The 22,216-nt window shown below is 36.8% G+C and overlaps 1 protein-coding gene and 1 pseudogene across 1 annotated transcript; one reads left to right on the top strand and one right to left on the bottom strand.

Moving 5' to 3' along the window:
• The first annotated feature begins 304 nt into the window (after positions 1-304).
• On the top strand, positions 305-934 carry LOC147475740 (uncharacterized; annotated as a pseudogene).
• A 16,897-nt stretch (positions 935-17,831) lies between these two features.
• LOC147475739 (uncharacterized) lies at positions 17,832-18,583 on the bottom strand. The gene is made up of 3 exons (XM_086585516.1): positions 18,507-18,583; positions 18,367-18,389; positions 17,832-18,196 (listed from the first exon to the last, which is right to left on the bottom strand). Exons 1-3 carry the CDS (start codon positions 18,581-18,583, stop codon positions 17,832-17,834), a joined length of 465 nt encoding a protein of 154 aa, XP_086441642.1.
• Between the last annotated feature and the right edge of the window lie 3,633 nt (positions 18,584-22,216).

The following is a 22,216-nucleotide window of genomic DNA, read 5'->3' as shown; positions in this document are numbered from 1 at the left end:
TACACATTTAATTACATGTTTATGGAAGAAAGTTGAACTTTAATTTTAATACATATTTGGCCTAAAAAAGTCCGTGTTGAAACTCATCTGACAGAAACCAAGTTACAATGGAATAAACCTTATATAATCAAATTGTGTAATTAAATAATTTAGTGTGATTTCGCCATATGTTGATATGCGAAGAAAGCTACACTTGCTGTTTGAACATATAATTACCTTGACATGTGTAATAATCTATCAATATATGGCCATACAGAGGTTCTAATTGTTAGAGATATAGTTTTAGGATAGTCATTTATGTCCTATGTTTGGGGGTGCTATTCTCATGGTTAATTTGCAGGACATGTGGTAAGAGAGGTGATCACTGGACTACACAGTGCCCTTTCAAGGATCTTGCTCAACCACAAGAAAGCTTTGTCGACAAACCTCCCGCTTCAAATCGCAGCACCCTAGTTCCGCACATCAAAGGGAGTTTATGTTCCTCCTCAGTCGAGGGCTGGAGCGAGGGATATGAGGCGTAGGAATGATGAGAACTTCGGTTCGTGTTACCAATCTCGGAGGACACGCGTGAGCCCTGACCTACAAGATCTCTTCAAAGACTTTTGGTCCCGTAAGTCGTGTTTACATTGCTTACGACCAGAAAACTGGCATGAGCAGAGGCTTTGGTTTTGTCAATTTTGTACACAAAGGTGACGCCGAGAAGGCTATTGCAAAGCTCAATGGTTATGGTTATGACAACCTCATCCTTAGAGTATAGTGGGCTGCGCCAAGAACAAACTAGCTGATTGTTAGTTGCTCCTTTTCTGAGTCAGTATGAGGTCTGTTGGTAACTGTTCTTTTTTATATGTATGACACTATCAAGTTTTTATGTCTTAGATTGATGACTATATTTTTATAATATTGTTTAATTGATTGGTGACTTTGTTTTTTGTTATTCATTTGTTGATAGTTTGTGGAATGTGATCTTTATATCATATTTGCTAGAACTAGATGTGCATGGTGGATATTATTTGACTCAGGAAAAAATATATTTTTTTTAGTGGTTATAGTTTACTAACGGATATTTTCGTTACAAACAATAGTTAGTAAATAGCACATCTATTACTAACGGATATATCTGTTAGAAATGACAAATGTAATCGGTCCATTAACAGTTAGCTATCTGTTACAAAGAATTTTAGTAACGGATATAACTGTTACTAAAATTATTATCAGTAACGGTTATATCCGTTACTAATTTTGGCCTAAGTGAGAGTGACGCCCCAGAGCTAACGGATATAACCGTTAGTAAAAATATAAGTAACGGATATAACCGTTAGTAAAAGCCTTTTCTGGTGTAGTGAAAACTTCTGAATCAGAGGGTACACGTCTCCATTGAGCCTTGCTCGGTGGAGAAGAACTGTCTTTAGACATTTTGAAAGGTTTGTAGAAGGGGGGGGAGAAAAGATGTTTTTGAAATTTTTAGCAACTGGAAATTTTGCAGAGTTTTAGAAAAGAAGGGATTTTTTTTTTTACTTTTTATTCAAAATGAGTATTTTAACTCCAGATTCTTGAGACAATAATAGAGAGGTGCATGATAGAATTAAATAATTCATGGTTTCACTTTGGGTTACACCATTTGGTTAATTGTTGAAGTCGACTCCTAGTTGAGTTTTTTGTTTTTTGTTTTTTTTTAAACGGTTAATTATTTATTTATTTTTTAAGAAGTGGAAATTTTATTGATAATGATAACGAGTTTTACAAATAATTAGGACAAGCGTGCAACAAGTTGCGCCGCAAGTCCTTTCTGAATGGCAAATCCTATCCCCCTAAATACAAACTCGTTAGAACCAGCTGTCATTACGTTACAGTCCATAACTTTCTACAATCTCTTAAGGAGCTCAACAGATTGTTGTGCCAAGAAACCAAAAGTGTTGAAACTGAACGGAATGAAACAATGCTGGTTAGCCCTACAAGCCTCCTCGTGTTTCTCAATCTTTCCTGCCACTGCTCTATTAGCTGCATCACCCACCTCAAAGACTCCATTCCCAATCCCTACTAACGGAGAGGCTCCAGTTACATCAACACATGCATGCCTCCCCTTAGACCAACTGTAGATCAATACATCCGCAGGTCGAAGTGTCGATCTTCCCTCATTCAGATCAGTGAGAAAATTGACGAGGGCCTCCTTCTTCACTTGTACCCCAGCCCTCCAAAATGCATCACATAAAATGTCTCTGATATGATCATATCGATATTTGAAACCTGAAAAGTGTCGACAATGTGCTGCATGGTCCCCAAAAGCATCCAATCTACTCTTTTTGCAAACAGGGCATAGACCACCGTCAGAGTACAAAAGAATCATGAGACGGTACCGGATAATAGAACGATACTCCACCGGCGATATACACTGTCAAAGTCCCTCCATCGGAATAGCAAGTAGAAAACATTTGCGTGTTCGGACCGCAAGCATCCAATGACTGCTTTTTGATGAGCAGATAACTCAAACTCCATCTCAAGACCAGTAGATAATGCTTCCGCCAAAACTTTTTGTGGTTTTGAGGGGACGGTAGCATTCACAGCCAGAGAATTAAGATCAAGATCGGGTAGACAGAGACTCAATGCACTACTAGCAACATCAAGAATCGCATCAAAAGGCACTGGGCACAACTCCTAAGAATGTCGTTCTGAAGCTCAGAAGTCTGACAACGGGAGGCCACGAAAGCAAAAGTAGAGACATCAGAGACAATAGATACCTAACCCACCAAGACGTAATGGGAGTGTCGATAAACGCCACTGCAAATCACCGATGCCAGGACCATCAGAAACCATAATACCCTGGAGAACACTGCGGAGATGCCGGTCAAAAGCCTTAGTTGCCTCTCTAAAAAGCGATGGTGGACAAGTACAAATTGCAAAGACCAACTTAGAGAGCTCAGCACAAGCTCGTAAAAGCGCTAACTCACACTGAGGATCTTCCAATACAGCTAAACGGTCCATCAAAGTCATAACCTTTTCAACACGCTTTCGAGCAAGGCCCTTAACAAAGGATGGATCAATGCTGACCGCACCTCCAAGCAACCTGACCCCCTGCTGAGGACGGGACAGATCTGAAGGAAAGAGACCGGGAGTGGAGCGACGTGGATCCAGTGATGGAAAAAATACCTCAATTTTAGCCACATTAAGAACCAGCCCATAAGAAGGTCATTTTTCCTTAATCATACCCAAAGTTGTCGCCACCTATTCTGTATCTCCGATCAGAGTCCCATCATCTAGGTACCAAGCTTGTTGCAATAACTGACAATTGGACTGCATCCGTAAAATCAGAGGATGCAGCACCAGTGCAAAAAGAAGGGGACCCAAAGGGTCGCCTTGCTGGATCCCAGTAGCAGACCATATGTAGCAATCTCCCAAATATAACCTTGCAAGTTGACAATACAAGTACTCGACCCAAGGGGCAATAGCTGGGCATCGGATACAAACCTCTCTTAACATGGTAGTCCAATCAACCATGTTAAAGGCATTCTAAAAATCTACAAACAATATCGAACGAGAGGTATTGTCCCTGTTAGCATACACTATACGGTTGATAACGCGTGCAAAATTGCTTCTGCTCCACCAGAAACACTAAGCCCATATTGAAAATCCTATAAGTATCCTACCACGTCTTTGAAAACTCCTTTCATTGCAATCTTGGAGACTAGATCCGGCTATTATCCGGCTTAAGAAGTGGAGTAAGCGGAGCACTCGCAATGAACTCCGTTAACGGCTGTGGACATCATCCCCGTAACCAAAGATTCACCACATGGGTCAATGCATCTAGCAAATCATACGATATAGTTGTTGCAGCACCACTCATGGCATCCAACAAGTACTGAGCTCAAAGACCATCACGACCACAATAAGTACCTTTCGGAAACGACCTAATACATGACAATAGGGCATCTCTCTCTACCACTAAAGGGGCCAGCTAAACTAATACCTTAGACCAATAAATTATATATGGGGCCTTTTATTTATTTATTTTTTTTAGTGGAAATTTTATTCATAATGATAACGAATTTTACAAATAATTAGGACAAGCGTGCAACAAGCTATACCGCAAATCCTTTCTGAATAGCAAATTCTATCCTTTTAAAAACAAACTCGTTAGAACTAGCTGTCATAACGTTACTATCCATAACTTTCTGAAGTCGCTTGAGGAGTTCAACAGACTGTTGTTCCAAGAAACCGAAAGTGTCGAAACTAAACAGAATGAAACAATGTTGGTTAGCCCTGCAAGCTTCTTCATGCTTCTCCATCTTCTCTGTCGCTGCCCTCTTAGTTGCTTCTCCCACCTAAATAGGGGTGCAACATGAGGACTTCCCAGGAGGTCACCCATCCTAGTACTACTCTCGCCCAAGCACGCTTAACTGCAGAGTTCTGATGGGATCTGGTGTATTAGTGCATTAATGCATTAGTGCATTTTTTTTTTTAAGTAGCCAACTAAACTAATACCTTAGACTAATAAATTAAATATGGGGCTTTTTTTTTTTTTTCTTAAAAGATATCTCTAACAAAATAGAGGGTTTTTGCAAGAAGATAAAATCATACGTTTATCTAGTATCATTTTGGTTACTCTGGGACATAAGATTTTAATTTTTATATCCTTAAATTTTTTAAAACTATGTAGAAATATATATATAAAGGATTCTTACAAAAGTAGTGATAAAAACATACCATAATAGATTGTCATAGGCAACTTTCATGTCAGTCTGAGTGAACCCAATCCAGATAGACAGAGCTTCAGTTATACGAGTTGGGGGATTTACTGTGTAAGACATGGAATGTCCTGACTCGTGCGAATAGCGCGGTGTTATAGGTGACCCTTAATAAGAAAAACTGATCTCAAACCGCCCATAGATTCTGATTTTCTAGGGGTTGGTCCATATAGAATCCATTGCCTATTTTGAAACAAAAACACATGACTAGTGTTGTGTCAAGAATCCTCTATTAAAAAAACTGGAAAAACCATGAACTTTTATAAAAACAACAAGAAAAAACTAATTCTAACAAAAAGAATGCAAAATAAAGAAAAAAAAAAGTGTATACTTGCTCCATAGAGGTACACTACTCCAAACTACGAGTAAAGGTGCTAACAAGGAATATGCAAGTATACGTGGACTCAAGGCTCCAGCACTTACAACCACACACTCCAAGTAGAGTGGCCCGGTTACCTTTTCCGATGTACTCCAAAGAAACAGATATAAGGGAATGAAAGGATTGGAAATACATCATGAAATAGAGAATTTAGGTGCTTGTAGCTTCCAAAGCTGAGTTTGCTTGTTTAGGATTAGGAACTGCTTGTCTTGGGAACACACCTTTTTAGGGCTTTCTCTTGAGTTAGGTAGCTTAGAGATTGTTGTATGGACACCAAGATTTGAGATTGTTGATGCATCAAGGATAGCATCTTCTCGGATGTTTTGTCTAATGGGACATTAGTAGGTTGGGATACTGGTACTAGGTCTTTTTGGTTGTTGATTGGTGGATTTTGGTAGTTCGGGTTAAAGTTGGATGGAACCATTGCTCTATTCTGATTGTTGTAAGTACATTGCCCTTGTCTTAACTGATTGAATGTATTTTGTGATTTGACATGATTTGTGAACCCTGGAGGTGGTTGGTTTTGTGGATTAGTATTCCATTGGAAATTTGGTTGTTGCCTCCATGGTACATTTAGTATATTGAAAGCACATACTTCTTCTGGTTGAAGTGATGTTATGTTGTTGAGCAAGGGATAGTGGGTAGATACATGATTTAGATCGAAACATAAAGTGCATGGTGCTATATCAATGTTCATGACTGGTTGGGGAGTATGGTCTTTTTGTTTGGTTGCAAGGGCATCTATCTTTCTTGTGAGGGTTTAGATTAGTGTTTTCATCTCTGGATCGGATTTTACCTCAAAGATACCATTAGCTTTGGAAGTACTGGGCTGGGATGTTCTGGAATTGTTTGTGTCGCCCCAGTGAGTACTCTTTTTAGCTTGGCCTTCTAGAAAGGTTAGAGCTTCTGTAACACCTTTAATTTATCTAAAAAGTTTCCATTACTCATGATATCCAGTGTGACTTTGTGTTCTTGGAGAAGACCTTTGAAGAAACATTGGACAAGAGTGGATTTTTCGAGTTTATGGTGAGGACATGAATGGAGCCAGTCAAAGAATCTATCCCATGCTTCGGAGAATGTCTCACTCAGACTCTATCTGAAGAACTGTACCTTGTTTACAATTTTCTCTGTTTTCTTCGGTGGAAAGTACTTCTTCATGAAGGAGAACACTACCTTTTCCCATGTATCGAATGAATCGGCCTTCTACGATGGAAGTCATGCGTGGCTCTTGCCAGCTAGAGTGAAGGGAAACACTCTCAGTTTAACTTGAACATCAGAAATGCTTGAATGATTGAACATACTGTAGACCTCATGTATCCGGCTTAGGTGTTCATATGGTAACTCGTGTTCGAGACCGTGAAAGATGAGTAAGAGATTGAACACGTTCGGTGGGATGCAGAAATCGCTATTGATGAGCTGTGTGAGTCGTATACAAGATGGAGGTCTATCTTGTAATGGTGTGTAGAAACTAGAGAGAGGCTCTTCAGCTTGAACTACTTCATCCGCCATCCTAATAGTTGGGGGATGAAAAATAGGAGAATGTCTAGATCGACGTGCTCTCCTACGTGGGTAAGTTTTAAACGTGCTAAGCTTCATATAGCCTGAGCGTAGTCTCATGCACGATCGCGAGACTATTTTAGAATCTACTTACATGCACACATAAATGTGTTGGATGCTCAAATAGCAAAATTCGTTTGTAGTTTTGAATTTTTTGAAAAGTTTGCATGCAATGTCTATAAATTAGATACTATGCCCCGTTTGAATGTAACAGTGGGCGCAAAACTGGGTTTTGAGAACTACACGCGTCGAGGGAGAAGATCACTACTTTACCAGTTGGTATGCCACAAAGAATCTGACCCATGGTATTTCACGCGTGTAGTGAGGAAGGTGGTTGGTCCACTGGAATCTAGTTGTTTACTACTCTCTTTGTTCATGCTAGATGTTTGTCCTGATGGACGTGATTAAATTAGCTCTACTTAATTGATTTTATCATTTTAATTTGGTCTATGTAACACACATTTCACGCAACGTCCGTTCTAAAGTGGGTCTTAATCCCACTTTTTGTTCTTTTAGGGCTCGGGTCTAGCCTTAGCGTTAAATGTAAAGACGAGACTGAAATATAAATCATACGATCATCCAAGCATGCTTAGTAACACACAAGTATCCTCTTACACTTTGTAGCGAGGAGGCTTAGAAATTACCTCCCAAGGTGTGCGTACACGACCCTTAGGGTGAAGGCGACATGGTGGGGTTGACGAAGTGTTTGGTGTCTTGCGTGTCAACCCACCATTCGAGCTTTTCCTTATGGTTACAAATTTAATCTAACTAAGACCCACAAGTCGGGTCGAAATGTTGGCAAAGCCAATAAATTACAATTGATTGCCTTCGTGGACCTAAATCAAATTTGCCTTTATGGGATTAAACTATGAAAGCGATAAACACGAAAATTAACTACATTTAACTTAATTAACTATTTACTTAATTAAACAAAATACGTAAAAGTTTGAAAAGTGTTCGTCAAAGATTGGAACTTCAACCCCCAAGTTGAGTTGTGATGTGCACGCGTGGTACTACTCTTTCATGCCTCGCACATCCAATCGGTCCAAGTTGGTTGAATCACCAACTCTTGGTAAGTAAACTTAAACCAAAAGACTAAACTTCCAAAGCTTAAACTATTTTGTATTTAACCTAATTAATTTTTTTGTGTTTTGACTTACTTATATGATATTATCTTAATCTAACCATGCATAAACAACAATTAATGAAAACTAAAACCTAAACATGCTACTAAACTAATTTTAATATTTAACCTTGCTGATGTATTACTAATTCATTTTAATTAATAAAAACTTTTAATTTTTAAAATGCTTTTTAAATGAATTTTTTTGGTTTTTAAAAACTCAAAAACTTGTAAATCTATCTACTAACAGTTAAATTAAACAGACTATGGTAAATTAAAGTAGGCTTACCACCCACGTAGATTCTGAGCCAACAGAATCTTCATCTGCTAAAATTGAGGCATGGCGCGGGTTAGGTAAGGCACGGTCGCATGTCATTTGCGGCCGCTGGGAAATGATTTGTGGGAGCGTGTAGTACGCGGACGCGTGTCTGACATACGCGGGTGCATTTTGTTCCGCGGTAGCGACAGGATGCGGACGCCGGTTCGCTTTTCTCTCGCTTTTGCTTTGTTTTCTACAGCAAGTTTCGGTGACTCGTCTCATGCTACTGTCGGGCTCCGTTTGTGAAGAAATGTACTGAAAACACACAAAAATGAAACATCAGTAACGAAAATTAGAAAAAAAAAAAAAAAAAAAAAAAAATTGAAATGAAGATTAAGAAGAAAGGTTCAATGGTTGTTGCTTTTCTCCATCTTCCTCTTCCCATATGAATCCATGACGGTGGCGCCATTTGATAGTGGTGGAAAGGGTTTTGTTGTTCAGCTTAGACTCTTTTTTTAGAGGATGGTTTTTTATGGATGAAACACTAAACTTTGTAACTCTTCTCTCCTAGTCTCTTATGGCTATTTGGAATTACTCTCAATCTTAAACTTGTATTGAAATAATTAAGAAAACTTGTATTGAGTTGATTAAAAACTTGGTTTACACTAAAGCTTGAAGAACATGAAAATGGAAAATAAATAAATAACAATTTAAATTAAAAACATTTAACCTACTCCTAATGGCCAAAGATTAGATCTAGGGTAAAGATCTTTCTCTACAACTTTGGTTTATATAGGACACCATTTACAATTATACCCTTCCTTCTAGAAACAACTCATGAGCTTTTGACCTAAGCCCATACACTAGAAGTCTTGAAATTGGCTTTAGGTCCCTGGGTCAATAGCTTTCAGTCTTGAGTCCTTGACTTTGATAGTTGACTTGACTTTTGACTTTGACTTTCTGGCACTATTGCTCCGAAGCTGGAATCCTCCCAAGCAGCATAAGTAGTCATCCTTTTTGTGCCAAAATGCACGTATTAGGAATATGAGTCCTAAATGGCCTGTATCCTGCAAATGATAGCGAAAGCTATAAGTTGTCTATTCATTAAGCATAAGAAGGGCATATTTGAAGCATTATAAAGGTAATAAAATATATATTTGGGGACTGATCAATTACTCTAAATCCCCGTGACTATATTTTTGTCCTTTTTAGAGGAACGTGACTACTTTGAGCTCTAGTTGATTGATTTTAATTCATTTTTTTTTGTCTAGGGCTTTCAAGAATCAAGCAACGTCCAATTTACCTACATTTGGTAATGACTTCCCAATGGGTGTTATGGCTTGGGTTCAGCCTTATGTGCGAATGTAAATTACAGTGTGGAAAATAAATTTCAAACAATCACATAAGCATGCTTGAAAACACAAGTATCTTCTTACTTGGGTTTCGAGGAGGTTTAGAATTTACCTCTCAAGCCGTGCTTACACGCTACTTGAGGAGAAGGCAACGTCGGTTATATTGGCAGTTGATCTGAGAATCAGGCCCAACCTTACGAGCTTTACCCTGTTTTAAGTTACAATAAAGGTCAACTTAAAAAGCCCACAAGTTGGGTTTTTGACAACTTATACAACTTTGCCTTCAAGGGCTCAAACTTAAAACTAAACTAAGATTATACTAATCTAATTAACTAGTTTAAGATTAATCACCTAGATTAACTAGAGTCAATTGGACTTAGAGTGTTGATTACCAAGTTGATTCAAAGTGTTTGAGCTATGATTCACAACTTACCTCACACACTTGAACTTCCCAAGGCAGTTAAAACTATAATCCCTTGATAAGTATAAAACTTAAACCAAGTTTAACTCATGTTCATCATAATAAATCAATCAAAACCAATTTTTTTTTTTCGTTTTTCTTTTTATCACTAAGTACTACAAACAAGTTCCACTGTTTTCTCCTACTCTATTACAAAATCCGGGCTCGGAGTACAACTATTCGTCACAAATCAACTGGGCTGCCAAAATACTGGACACCCTTCTGTGGAGGTGCCTGGCGGTCGCTCCCACCATGCCTGCGTAGTCGCTCGCCAACACCGGTGAACATTTGTCAGTTTTTGTGTGTGTCTTCAGCTCCTCTCCAGTTTTGTTGTCCCGCAACTTGATTTGTAAAAAAGTATAACAATACTAAGAAACAATAAAATAAAATGGCGAAAAATTGAAAAAAAAAAAAAATAGAAATGGAGATATAAAAATGATGCTCCCTTCTTAGATTATCAACCAATCACTCTCACTCCTTCAATCCCCGGCAGCGGCGCCATTTGAAACTTTTGATTGTAGTGAGTATACTTCAAAAGAATTTAGATTAGAAGTTGAGGTTCATCCTAAATTGTTTAGAGTTTGAGTGAGGGAGATGTGAAGAAGAAAGGTAGACTCTTGAAAGGATTAGAATGGTTCTAAGATAATGAAAACTTGAAAGCTAGATTGTTGTATTGAAATGACTTGAAAACATGAAAGGGGAGATTTATTAAAACATTGAAATAAAAACAAGCAAACAAGATTGAATATTAAAACAAAGAACAAGTAAACAAGATTGAAGATTAAAACAAATAACAAGTAAACAAGATTGATTGAAATAAAATAAAACAACAAAAAAGTAAAAACAAGACAAGAAATTAAACAAACCAAAATGGTTTGGATCCTAAGATAATGGATGGGTTCTCTCCCCCTTGCTTTTTGCTTATATACCCCTACTTTTGCCTTTTACAGATTTGTCCTTCTCCATTACAAACTAGACACCTCGCACTTTCACTTTTGCTTTCGCTTTTTGGTTTCTTCATGACCAAGGTAGGTTTAGGGAGAAATTCATCATATTTTGAGATAAGGACCTCCATCTTTGGTCTTCTGATTTGAAGGCTTTGAATTTTGACTTTGACCAGTTGACTTTGACTTTTTCATCACTTTTCCACAACAGCTACTAGTCTTCATAATAAGCATGATTAAGGCTCCTTTTGGTGCTAAGACGGAGCTTTTATGATAAGTGGTATAAAATACTCCTTAACCTTAAAAAAGTAATAAAAGCTATGAGTTGTCTTTTCGTTAAGCGTAAGAGGGGCTGCAATGCAGCAATATAGGGGTAATAAAATGCACATTTGGGAGCTGATCACATTGTATGCTCAAGCAATAAAAATTTGTTTTTGCAAGTTTGGAGTTTTGAAAATCTTTGTTGGTCTGTAATTTACTATGCCCTGTTCAAAGGAACAATTGGACGCAAGACTAGGATGGATCTACTACACGGCTCAGAAGAGTAAGCAATCACTTCACGAATTGATGTACCAAGAATCTCACTCATGATAAATCTGGGGGAGGGGAGTGAGGAAGGTAGTTGGTCCACCGGAATCTGGTAACTGATTACTTTAAATCCTCGTGGCTATATTTTTGTCATTTTCTGGAGGAGCATGACTATTTTAGGCTCTAGTTGATTGATTTTAATTTGTTTGTTTGATCTAGTGCTTCAAGAATCAAGCAATGTCTAATTTATCTACATTGAAGAATAACTTCCTAATGGTTGTTATGTGGCTCGAGTTCAACCTTATGCGTGAATTTAAATTACAGTGCAGAAATTAAAATTCAAACAATCACGTAAGCATGCTTGAACACACAAGATATCCTCTTACATGGGCTTCGAGGAGGTTTAGAATTTATCTCTCAAGCTGTGCTTACATGCTGCTTCAGGAGAAGGCGACGTTGGTTGGCGCGTGATCTGAGAATTTGCAGGACCAACCGTTCGAGTGTTCCCTGTTTTAGGTTACAAAAAAAAGTCCACTTAAAAAGCCCACAATCTGGGTTTTTAATAATTAAACAATTTTGCCTTTAAGGGCCCAAAACATAAAAGTAAACTTACACTACTACTAAGACTAATAAATTAACTAGATTAGATAGATTATCTAGATTAACTAGAGTTAATCGTAATTATAGTGTTGATTACCAAGTTGATTCAAAGTGCGCGAGCGTATGATTCACGACTCGCCTCGCACACTTGAATTTCCCAAGGCAACGAAAACCTTAACTCTTGGTAAGTTTCACAACTTCAACAAAGTGCTCAACTCATGTTCATCCACATAATCAATCAAAAACTTTTTTTTTTTTTTTTTTTTTTTTTTTTTTTTTTTCCTCTTTTTTTTCTTTTTATTTCTATCTATTACAACAAAGTCTACTGATTTATACTACTATATTACAAAATCCAGATTCTTAGTTACAACCACGCACTAAAATGAACTAACTGTGAAAAAACAAACTGCTACTGTGTTGAGGTAGCTAGGCGGTCCCCCGATCGGTTCTAGATAAGTTTGTCCGTCTTCCGACGCCATTTGAAGTTGTAGTTTAGTTGTGAGTTCAAAGTTTATTTGACTAAGGTTCACCATAAATTGTTTAAAGCTTGAATGAATGGGAGTTTTGAGAGAGGAAAGGTAGATTCTTTAGCTTTTAAGACTTTTTTTTTGTTAACTCTAGTTGTATTAAAAAAAACGTGTAAATACTTTGTTGATTGAAAGATTGAAAACACAAACTTGAAAGGAATAACTCGATTGAAATGAATAACACAAATTGAAAGAAATAACTTGATTGAAATGAAGAACAAAACTTGAAATAAATAACTTTATTGAAATGAAAAACAAAAAGTAAAATAACTTGAATGTAAATGACTTGAAAATTAAATCCTACATTACTCCTACATGACACTAGAATAAGTCTAGGTACCTTCTATCATCCTACTTTTGAGTTCTTATACCCCTACTTTTACAAATGACTGATTTGTCATCTCTCTCTACAATCAAGACACCGGGTACCTCACCAAGGTTCCTTTATGCTTTTCTTTTTTGCTTTTTTCTTTTGCTTTTTCATTTCTTCTTGATCAAACTAGGTTTAGAGAAAGCCTTCTTTTGTATCAAGGTCATCTATTTCTAGTCTTCTGAGTTAAGGACTTGACTTTTAGCTATCTGGTTTTGAGTCCTTGACCTTTGACTTTGAAATTTTCAGCACTTTTTTTATAGCAGCTTCGAGTCTTCATAATAAGCTAATAAGGCTCATTTTGGTGCTAAGACGCAGCTTTTATGATAAGTGGTCTGAATTGCTCTATAACCTGAAAAAAACAATAAAAGCTATGAGTTGTCTTTTCATTATGTATAAGAAGGGTTGTAATGCAGTAATGTAAGGGTAATAAAACACACATTTGAGAGCTGATCACCTAGCACACAAAAGCTCAGCTTGATTAGCTCGAATTCCACCCTTACCCGTGGAAATGGCTGTGTTTGTTTAGTTGCAAACCTCTAGTGGGAAAATTTGAGATTTGTCAGTGTTTTCCCACTAGAGATTTGCCAGGCAAATTTATAGTGGGAAAATATAAGATTTGCCAATGTTTGTTTACATGGTGTTTTCCCGCGGCAAATAATATTTCAACTTTTTTGGAAATATTTCAACAATCTACTAACTACAACATGCATAATACTAAATATTTTTTATGTGATATATTGTGCAAAATAGTACTAAAACATATTCAACCATATAGTTTTATCCATTAACACTACCATTACATAATAAAAGGCCAATGAAGATGCAATCTCCCAAGTGCTCTACCATTTGAGCTAAAGATCCGTTGGGTATTAGCTTTACTTAAACATGCTTATACTAGCCTTTCTAGATCGATTAATCGATTATCAACGTTCACATTCGAACATGATTCAACCCACCCCCTATTGCTTCTAGTATGACATTCTTTGATGGATCATGGATGAAAATCCCCAATTCAATCACAATACAAGTTAATGTGAAATTGAACCTTCTTGTGAGACCCACACACTATGTTTAAAATCAGATGACTCACAAGGTACGTAACAAAATCAAAGAATCTCAACTATTACATTCATAGCTAAGCTAAGCATAAAAGCATTTAAATATTACAAAGACCAAATAAGCTTACATATATTGTCGTTAGTGAAGCTATCAAAGAAATCAGATTCACCATTTTCAGAATGAGAAAAAGTAGATTCCAATGCTTATTGTAAAAAATATGTAGACTACCTACACACACTCAAACCACCCAACCACACTCACACCTACCAGCAGCACCAACACACTCACCACCACTTGCACACACTAAAACCACCACCCTAGCACCTAGCGGCAGTAGGAGGCATGTAGCAGCAGCAAGCACCAATCCACACACACCAATCACTACACCACTAAACCACCTGCCACCTACACCACTGCACCAACACCACCTACACCACTACGTTTGTCAACACATCACCACTCACCAGCACCACCTACACTAAGTAGTAGACACCAACACCACTACACCCCCTACCACCGCACATCACCACACACACACACACACCAACCAACACATACTCACTACACTACTACCACCTGCACCACACACGCAACACCACAAATACACACCAGCCATCACAAACCACACAACAACACCAGGACACTCACACACCTAACAATAAAACATCCTCCATAATTACTTGCAAAAATAAACAACAACACTCGGTGTATCAAACAGACTCTCTTATATCCCTTTTGACATATATCAAACAAACTACATGTCTACATGTATAAAATTGAACATATAAAGTAACAAACAAAGAATACAATAAGTTGGTCCAGATCACAAAGCTTAAACATTTTAAGTTTATTTGCAGTCTAGTTGGGTCCTACTTGAACTGCTGTTCTCGATAGTGAATCTCTTACTTGAACCATTTGTAGTATATAGTAAGTTATACAAAGACCCAAGTCGACCCATGAGACCATTTCATCACCCCCAATGAGTACATATCGACTACGTTTGGTTCAAGGAATTTAAAATTCTTGGAAAGTTGTTTCTCTAAGAAATTCTTTTCCTTGATTTCAAATTCCATAAAAAAAATTCTTGTGTTTGGTTCAACTGGAAAAGAAAATGTTTTCCATGAATTTATTTTCCACCTGTTTGGTATATGGAAAAAATTTCCATGAAAATGTAGTTAACTTTAAACTATGACTGATTAATGTACTCGCTTCTTCTTAAATTATTATGCAGTTTCGTTTCTGGCACGAAAATTGCAAACTAGTGTTGGATTAGATAATTTTCCACCTATGAGGGTTGATATACTTCCTTGTGTCAAGTTTACAAAGGAAGATGTTCTAGTTGAGATTAGTCTTGAACTGGAAGAAGTCTAATGCAGTGTAGTTAAATTCCAAAATGCAGGAACTGAGTTGTAGAACATTCTTTGACGATAATTGAGGGGAGTATGAAATGTTTTTCATGGAATTGATATGGATGGACTTCTTTTCTGTAGAATTCAAGTGCCTGCTGAAACAATCCCTTTGAGACCAAGTTTTGGACTTACTAATAGCCAGTGATACTGTAGAACTACCATTTGATATAAAACGATTTATTTGCTGATTCATTCACACTAGATTTGAGAAACTTTTTGTTTGTCTAGAACCCTGTAACAATAGTCAATCCTTCATTTATCTGGACCTAAACATATTACTATGTTAGACTCAGAAGGGGGTGTGGTTCATTTTAATTGTTTAGTATATTAATATACGGATCAAGACAACAGTAGGGAACACAGTACAATACGTGCACATATCTATAACATTTTCACACATGACAACCCCAATTTAAATTTGTATAAAAGACTAAAAACATTAGTCAAAATTAATCAGAATTGTTTCTTACCAGTAACTTGTATAGTCATTATGGTATCTCCACTACTGGAAAACTAGATGTGCATAACCTGCAACTATTAGATCATGGCATTTACATTACTGACAATACAAAAATAACAATGAATCCTAATAAGAATGGTATTGACATTCTACAGAGCTACAAGGAAAGGTTCAATATACCATAACCATGATTAACCACATTGGCACATTTCAGAATACCACAACCATGATATGAAACACAAAGCAAGCACTAACATTGGTTTATCCATTCCTATTTTCTTAAAGAACAAGTCACTCTCTTGCATCAAAACTCGTCAACCAATTCATACGAAGTTCGGTAGTCTTTGAAAGAAACTGCTTCCCAGCAATAGGGTTTTCAGTTAGATACTCAAAAGCTGAGTTTAACATTTTAGTATCAAACCCTTCAATGTTCATCACTTCATAGCAGATTCGATCACAAAAGCTTTGATCAACGTTACTCACTGCATTTGCGAGGCGAGAAACTTGTTGTGCCTACCCGTCAAGCTTTGAAAAAGCTTCCTCCCACTATCTACTCTCTTTGCTTTTTGTGGATTCCCTTGGGTCTCGCTTACTTCTTCAACATAAACATTTTCAGATTGTGTATCTGTGATTGCCTTCCTAGAACTCCCTGTAACTTGGTCATCCCCACAAGCAAGAGACAGCTTATCATATTGCTCTATTGGGACATTCGATCAACAAGCCTTTTGCATATGGATTATCCTACATAAATTCAATATCATCTTTATTAATACCATATGAGACCGATCTGACAAACTACCAACCAAACTATAATACCAAGCAAATGGACCTCCACATGTACAGGTTGTGTCTCACATATATAACAGTATAAACAAAAAACTAACAACAGTGAATAATAAAGTTTATATTGACGTTATATTACCTAGGAAGAAACCAAGGGAAGTTCTTCACTTGTCAGAAAATAACATCAATAAATCTGAATGTTGAACAAGAAGTTGAATACGTGGATGTGCGTACTGTGTTAGTCGCAGGTATTGGAGCCTTGAGTGCCCTAAACAACAAAGGCATCCCATAACAGTTGCTCCATAGAGACTTTTTTGGCTCGGGGGGATATAAGGCTACTGCCATGTACTTATTGAGTCCAAGACAATCACAGGCTACTGCCATGTACTTATGCTTCATTTTCAGGATACTTGATGCACCATGCAAGACTTCAAGAAGCTAACTAGCACCCAGATATCAATTGACCAAACCAAGATAACAAGCATATAACAAGCAAAGAAGTTGTATGGACGTTAAAATGAATAGAGTAAAAGATAACTTATTCCAGCCTTAATTACTAACAGTAAAAGAATTAATGGCAGTAAAAGATTCAACTGTTGAGTTTGAAAAAAAAAAAGCAAATACCTCAATAAAATCTTCCACGTCTTCTTTGTCAACCTTGATCATCTTAAGTTTATCATCCCACACCCAACCGCTCTTTCCCTTAAGGCTCTTAATTGTTGCATATTTTTCCTTAGTAGTTTTCATACGACCATCAACATTTTTCGGAGTGCAAGTGTCGTTAAAGGCATCAGAAACAACTTTAGCCGCATTTGTAAAAGTTGACTTGCTGAATGCTTTTCCCTTCTTTTCTCCTTTTCTTACACACTCTACTAGGAATAAGATCAAAACTTTCTCTTTCTTATCAGTCCACCTATAATTCTTTTTCTCTTGCTTGGAATTTCCTTTTGCAGACTGTTGAGTTTCATCCATTCCTGAAAATTATGTTAGTCACATGACATATATGGGGCAAGTAGGTGCAAGTAACCATCATACACAATCAAAACATAGTATTATATTAATCAACATTGAAGTCTCACATAGAACTATGAAAACAGAAGCCATAACTAACATTCTACAGTACAAACATCACTTGTTATCCTACTCCTTTTTCTAACATTGCTCTTTTTGTGTCACCTTCGTTTTTTTTCTTACTAAGTTGGTATCCCACATAACCTTTGCCATGTTCAGCCTAAATACAACCCACTCTTTATTTTGATCACGTTGCTCTCCTTCAGTGTCAGTTTTGTTTTTTTTTTGGAGGCTCTCCACTCTCAGGTTTAGGATCTGGCCCCAAAAGGAACAAATCATTAGGGGCGACACCAATAATATAGTTGTGTAGGATACAACAAGCCAAGACCATATCTGCTTGTGTATCAAAAGAGAAAAAACACTCATAATCATCCAATATCTTCCAGCATTTCTTTAGGATTCCAAAGGCCTGTTCAACAGTGTTCCTTAGTGATGAATGACGAAAATTAAACAACTCCTTCTCATTTTCTTGTTCATGCTCACTCCATTCTTTCAAGTGGTATCTAACACCGCGAAATGAAGCAAGGAAGCTCCTGTGATTAGGATAACCAGCATCTACCAAGTAATATTTTCCTACAAGGGAAATAACATTATTTATAGTGATCATTATCTACCATATTGATCATTATCTATATATATATATATATATATATATATATATATATATATATATATATATATATATATATATATATATATATATATATATAGCTCGGCTCTTAAACGGACGACCGTTTACGAACTTGTTATATAGTGTCTTGCGCAGCTTATATAATGTCTTGCACAACTTATATAGTGTCATATATAAGCATAAATTAAAGAGTTAGTAAATATAAATTAAAAAAGTTGTTCAAGACACTATATAAGTTGTTCACAACACTACATAAGTCCATTAGGTCTTGTTAAAGCATCGTCAAGTACCCATGCGTCATGAGCTGACCCTTCCCAACCAGCTAACATATAAGTAAACCTAAGATCGAAAGAAACAGTAGCCAAGACATTTTGTATAGATTTTTCTTTCCTCCCCTGAAATCGATTACGTATACCTTCAGTATCTTCGCATGAATATGAGTCCCGTCTATTGCTCCAATGCAATCCTTATTATTTACAATTAATAAAAGACTAATTAATTAAAATATAAGAAAAGTTTTAGCAATTTTGACAAAAGAATATATACTTATATTTTACTTTAAACCAAGGCTAGAATCTCACTTCATTATATCGTATAATTGGAGGTGTTTCCATATCAGCAGTTGGTTCCCCCACTAGATCCTTGTAAAGACTAAGAACCGCCTTTAAAACAATATGAAAATACCGATTAGTTGTTTCCCCCAAAAGTAAAAAATTATGCTTGATACTCGGGTTTTAACGTTATGCCCAATAGTATGAAGGAACTCGGCAACTTCCTCTTCAACTTTTGTATTCCTTGAATCTCTTAACAAATTCTTTTCTTTAAATAAAATAACCAACTTTCGAAACGACTCTTACTCATCCTCAAAAGATCGCAACACTCACTATCATCATTGATTATACCATCCAAATACAATTTTCTGTCGATGTCACGATTCACATATGGTTTTCCTTGGTATGCTATCTGCTAGTGCGAAAACAGTAGTTACTGCACTTATAACTGCTGCCATAGCTCCAACGGCGGTAGCTACCTTACATGTCCTTTCAAAATCATTCTCACTACTCATCTAAGTAAAATGAAAGATCATAGCCAATGTTCATAATACAAGCAAAGTACAAAGGATATTCAAAAATGAACAAATTGGTACACTAAACCACATAAACAACAAAACATAAAAAATGAAAGCATATTATCAACAAAATCATAAAAATGAAAAAATTGGTACAAATAAATCACAACGACCCCAAATCGATACTTTAACCGATGGTTTGAATCAAATAACAAAAAAAATACCTTATTATACTCAAACAAACACATATTTGATCGATGGAGATGTGTTTGAAACCAATTACTTTGTGATCTGAACAGCCAACATAGAATATAAACAACATGGTGTAAGTTCATTTGGACAGCAAAAACCATGGTGTAACCTAGAACTAAGGGTATTGCATGGAAAATATGGCATGGTGTTATGGGAATAGATGACAAGATGAAGAGGAGGAGAATATCATTATCATCAAGATGTTGCGTCTTCAAGAGCAGTAAGGAATCTAAGGATCACTTACTCTTTCACTGCCCACTAGCAAGAAGAGCTTGGGGCCTTATAAAGGATCTATTCAGCCAGCAGGTTCAAGTTGAGTCATATTCAATGATATTTTGCAACAATGCAAACACTTTAGCTCTTTGATCTTGGACATGTGGAAGGCTTGTTCAATCACCTGCCTAGTGAGCTTATGGAAGAACCAAAATATGGTTCTATATGACAACAAAAGCTCTAATTTCACTCAGATGTGCTACCTAATCAGAAAAGCTGCGACAAGGACTCATCACAGATCAACAAGTAGTATGAAGAACTATGTAATGGAGCTTTTGATCTTGCACGCACTAAGACTTCCAAATAAGGTAAGAAGAGCTAGCTCCCCAAATCTTCGAATGTTATTGGGGACACCACCAGTAGGAGTAATAAAAGCAAACACCGATGGTTGCTCTAAAGGAAACCCGAGAAGCTCTGGTTGGGACTATGTGCTCAGAGATCATCAAGGGGCTTTTCTAGGTGCGTCAGCAGGTGGCCTCGGTGTCACAACAAACTATGTTGCTGAGACTCAAGCCATCATACAAGAAATTCAAAAGTCAGTGGAGATGGGCTGGTCCAAGATATGGGTCGAACCGACTCTACAAAGCAAAAAAGCATTTCAAGGGGACAAGGTCCATTGGAAGGCAAGAGCAACATGGAGCTCACTCAAGTCTAAGGCAGAGTGGATAAATGTAACTGCAGCTTGGAGAGAGACAAATATTGGGGCATATAAATGCGCCATACATTGGGCTAATATGATTAGGGGTGATAGTGTGTGGTGGGAAACAACACCACGATTCATGGTGAACTTGGAAAATCAACACACCACCTATTTTCGATTCATTATTAACTGATGTAATTGGCTTGAAAACGCACTAGCTGCGGTCAGGCATAGGCACTTTTGTTTGTAACTTTTTCACTTTACATTTTTAATATAATCAATTACCTTTAAGCAAAAAAAAAACATAAAATAGAATAGAGGGAGATTAGGGTTCACTACTACCACCATTAATCAATGAGAGAAGAGAGAGGGAAACTTACCTTTCTCGAGCTTGATCAATTTTTTTTATAGTTCGCTAGTCGTGAGTTGTCGTCGGGATTGAAAATAAAAAACAATTTTTTTAAGGGAGTTGTTTTCTTTCCGTTTTATGTTTTAGAGAAACCATTTTCTATGTTTTTAGTTTTTCGCATGTTACCAAACATGCGATGTATTTCAAATTTGAGGAAAACGTTTTATTTTCACTCATTTTCTGCGAACCAAACATAGCCATGCATCATTTTTCTTCTTCTTCTTTGATATTCTAGTCTAGAATTTAGTTCTAAAATAAGGGGTTTGAGGGACACATGCATGAACAGGAAAACGAGCATACATATGATTCAAATAGAAAACAAAGGCATAGTTAAAAAAGATGTTGGTCATTCTAATTGAACAAGCCGGCACACTGCCCTACCAATATTAAAAGGTGCACAAAGTCAAGTTAATCGATCACCACACTACATTTGTTTTCTAATGATAACCATTGTTACATTTGTTTTCAAAAGCTAGATATCTCATATTTTATGAGCTCAATTTTTCTATTATTTATTATTAATTCTATCTATATTAAGTAAATATTTTTGAAAAATTAAAAAAAAAAAAATCAGTGAAGCTTTTGAAAGTCAGATTTCCCTTTTGAAACCCTAAATACTCAAGAAATTACGTTTAAGAAAAAAAAAACTACATTTATGATGAATTGGGGTTTCGGGAAAATACCCAGCTTCATAAGAAATTGAACAAAAAAGTGAAACCCCAAAATGAATCTGTAGAATAATTACCTTGATGAAGAACAACAACAGGAGAATTCTTTAACCTTTCAGTCTCGAAGAAAAAAAACGAAACGCTCGTGGAGTTTTCTTACTTCAAATCACAATCTGAATTCCCTTCGTGAATGAGAGAGGAAGATGAGAGCGAGAGAGAGGGTGGCAAATTTTTATGTTTGGTAAAATTTCGAATGGTAAAAGAGTTTAGGAGTGGAGTTGGATTCTATTTGCCAACTTCTAGTGGAAAATTTTCATTTGCCGGCAAATTGAAAATAATGTTTGCTAGTGACTTTAAATACACTCCAACACTAGCAAATTGTACTTCTAGCGGGAAAATACAATTTGCCACCCCTATTTGTCAGTAAACAAACAAGCTGAGCCCTGTAATATACTAATATATAGTGTATTTAGATGAGCCAGCTCGCGAGCTACTTAGGCTTGGCTCGGGCTCAGCTTGTTTATAGATGAGCTTTAGTCTGAGCTCGAGTTTGGTTCAGGCGAGCTGATCCCGAGCCGCTGGGCTCAAATTCTCCCTTAACACCACAAGGTGCGATACAGACCAACTAGACAATTTTGCCCATGGAAAAAA

The sequence above is a fragment of the Coptis chinensis genome, chromosome 9, assembly GCF_015680905.1.
Source record: "Coptis chinensis isolate HL-2020 chromosome 9, ASM1568090v1, whole genome shotgun sequence".
Classification (NCBI taxonomy): domain Eukaryota; kingdom Viridiplantae; phylum Streptophyta; class Magnoliopsida; order Ranunculales; family Ranunculaceae; genus Coptis; species Coptis chinensis.
The sequence above is the reverse complement of the archived record's forward strand: the minus strand, read 5'-3'. Positions and strand labels throughout refer to the sequence as shown.

Coding starts and splice junctions, on each gene's coding strand:
- LOC147475739 (XM_086585516.1), bottom strand. CDS start 18,583: ATGTTAGCTGGTTGGGAAGGGTCAGCTCATGACGCATGGGTACTTGAC. Junction 18,390..18,506: donor ACAAGACCTAATGGACTTAT/GTAGTGTTGTGA, acceptor ACATTATATAAG/CTGCGCAAGACACTATATAA. Junction 18,197..18,366: donor CGCAAGACACTATATAACAA/GTTCGTAAACGG, acceptor TTTCCCTTGTAG/GAAAATATTACTTGGTAGAT.